Source organism: Quercus robur, chromosome 4, assembly GCF_932294415.1.
Source record: "Quercus robur chromosome 4, dhQueRobu3.1, whole genome shotgun sequence".
Lineage (NCBI taxonomy): Eukaryota > Viridiplantae > Streptophyta > Magnoliopsida > Fagales > Fagaceae > Quercus > Quercus robur.
The window spans coordinates 85,996,767-85,999,621 of NC_065537.1; the positions used below are offsets into that span (position 1 = coordinate 85,996,767).

Sequence of the window (2,855 nt, forward strand, 5' to 3'; positions counted from 1 at the left end):
GTATTGCTATATCATGCATGAGATCATGTATTTTGAATTTTGAAATATTGCCAAGTTCATCTTCTTCAACTTATTGAAAGAATGATCTCCAAAGCAAATCCATATAATACTCATGACCAACATCTTCTGGACATTGCTTTTCGTCATACAACGTGATGAACCCATGCGCCATTCACATATTAATCAAACTTGATTTGTCAATCTTGTAATCCTTTGGAAATAGACTACAATAAGCAAAGCACTGCTTCAAGTGTGATGGGAGATGATCGTAATTCATCTTTAGTGTTGGTAAAATGTCATTTTCATTCTGATGTGTTCATTGTTTTTGAATAATAACCCCTCTATTTCAGATTTTTTTAAATACAACATACCTCCTATTGTTCTTATTGCGAGCGGGACTCCTACACACTTTTGTAAAATTTCCTTCCCAATTTCTACAAAGCTTGCATTCTTTGGTTCTTCCCCCTCCTTAAACGCCATCTTCTTAAATAAAGACAAAGACTGTTGATCATCTAAACCCTTTAACTTGTGTGGTTGCATAGATTGTATTATCTCTGCCACTTTTTCACTACATGTAGTCAACAATATTCTACTGCCTCTTGTGCCACCCTTCAAAATAGCTTTCAAGCTAAACCATTTTTCACGATCCTCATTCCACACATCATCTAGCACAAGCTAGTATCTTTTTCCATTAATTTCTTTTTGAAGATCATTGACTAATGTGTTCATTTCAAGGTCCTCTGGTTTCTTGTTTTTGAGACACTCCATGATTTTCTCAACAATTATTTTCACATCAAAATCATCAGACACACATACCCACAATTTTAGCTCAAAATGGTTCTTGATTTGTTCATCATTGAAGACAAGTTTAGTGACTGTCGTCTTTCCTAGGCCTCCGATTCCAAATATCGGAAGGACCGAAACATTCTCTTCAGCATTAGCATAATCCAACAGAGATTCAATAATAGCCTTCTTAGTGGAGATTTCGTCCAGCAAGTCATCCGCATCACACATGGCATCCTCAAGGCTTTTCAGCCACGGTTTGATCGCTTCACTCCGTTCGCTGTTGTGTTCCTTCGCCTCTGCATGCAAAATCACAGCACTGATTGTGGAAACTATCTCCTTGAGTTTGTTGATCTCGTCTTTGACACCCCAGATGAGCGCAACCTCTTGTAGTGCTAGCTTGCCCGCCATCCCAGTGATTCCCTTAGCAAAGTCGAACAGAACACCTTCCGCCATTTCTTGAATTAGAGAGAATTGAATGAATGCTAAAGCTGTCTTTGTGAGAACAGAGAACTGAGAGCAGAAGGATCTGTGATCTGTGATAAGGGATGGGGAATATGCTGTTTGACTCTTTGAGTGCTTCGATGACAGTGAGCTCTTAATTAGTATAATAACACGTAGTAGTGGAATACAACGATGCAAACGAAAAATATATACATATTTGCCCAACTTGCATCAATAATCAAAATCAGACAAAACACCAATGGCAATGGCCCCGAATGCAAACCGCGTTCATACGTGATTCAGGAAGGGCTTGCAAAAGCCTAGTCCAAAAACTTCTGTTGATGGGCTTTGAGTGCGGCCCATGACTTAAAAAAAAAAATTGCTGATGGGATTCTAAATAATAGCCTTTTTCACATAATGTAGCTTTCTTTCTTTGGTGAAAAAATTTGCACCTGAGTTTTCCGCACTTATTAGATTTTTTTTTTTTCATATGTGAACTTAAAATGGCTGGCATTATTCACCTTCACTTGTCTTTGAGGATAAAAATATAATTTCAAAATGATAGTTATAAGATTTAGGAAGATAAAAATCTTACGACAATTTATATATTCATGGTGTCTTTTTGACCTATTATAAATATGTACAATGCAATGTTGTATTTGTTTATTTAGTACATTCAATTGCTAAAGCTCTTCAATTCTAGTTCTTGGTTTCTTTTGGCTCTATGTTTTATCTGAAGGAGCAATTAACCCTATACACAAGAATTAAAAGTTGAATTTATAGAATTCTTAGCGTTTCATGTGAGAATTTATCATTGACATTTTTTGATGCATAACTACCTAGTATGCTGGCATTTTTCTTAGTTCTTCCATGCTTGAATCTATCTCATCCATCTCTTAAGTATCATACCATAAGAATCCCTATAATGGACTCATTTTTCAAGATACAAGATGTAATAGTATAGAACCATTGGTTAATTTGGTTTTAAACCATAGGTGTTCTTCATGTTTAACGGTAGAAATGAATAAGCTATTATAATTTCTTAATGATGGTTCCAAAACTAGCTCTTCTTTTTTCTTTTTTCTATTTTGAGGGGGTTTAGGATTTAGGTTTTAGAAACTAGCTCTTTTTAATAATAAAAAAATTCTTTAAAATACTTTTAAAAAAAATTAATGCATCAAAAACTTTTTTTTTTTAATTTCATGTACAAGAATTATTTATTTGGATCTTGAAATTCTAGAATAGATTTTTTGAAAAGAAAATTCTAGATTAGATGATGCTGCCATTTGTTTAATAAGATTGATTCATTCCATAATAAAAATAATTGTACAAAATTGCAATCCTTCGATTGACTAAGGAATTACTTTGCCTTTTTCAGACCAGTTGTTTAGTGCACTTCTAAGCATGTCACAATGCTTACGTTTCAATGCCTTTGTAATAGTTACCTTGTTGGTTTTTTTTTTTTTTTTTTTTTTGAGGGGGGGGGGAGAGAATTTATCTATTGGAGATCAAGGATATTTTTGAGCTATGGTGGTGTTGGAGGAAGCAATGAAAGCATGACTAGTGCATAATAAAATTAGGTCAGATTGGATGTCACAAGCAAGCTTCTCCAATGCAGTCGAAATATT

At 34.5% G+C, this 2,855-nt stretch overlaps 1 protein-coding gene across 1 annotated transcript; it reads right to left on the reverse strand.

The window, feature by feature from the left end:
• Nucleotides 1-343: 343 nt before the first annotated feature.
• On the reverse strand, nucleotides 344-1,239 carry LOC126724167 (putative disease resistance protein RGA3). Its single transcript, XM_050428531.1, has one exon. It carries the CDS (start codon nucleotides 1,237-1,239, stop codon nucleotides 676-678), a length of 564 nt encoding a protein of 187 aa, XP_050284488.1. The 3' UTR covers nucleotides 344-675.
• Between the last annotated feature and the right edge of the window lie 1,616 nt (nucleotides 1,240-2,855).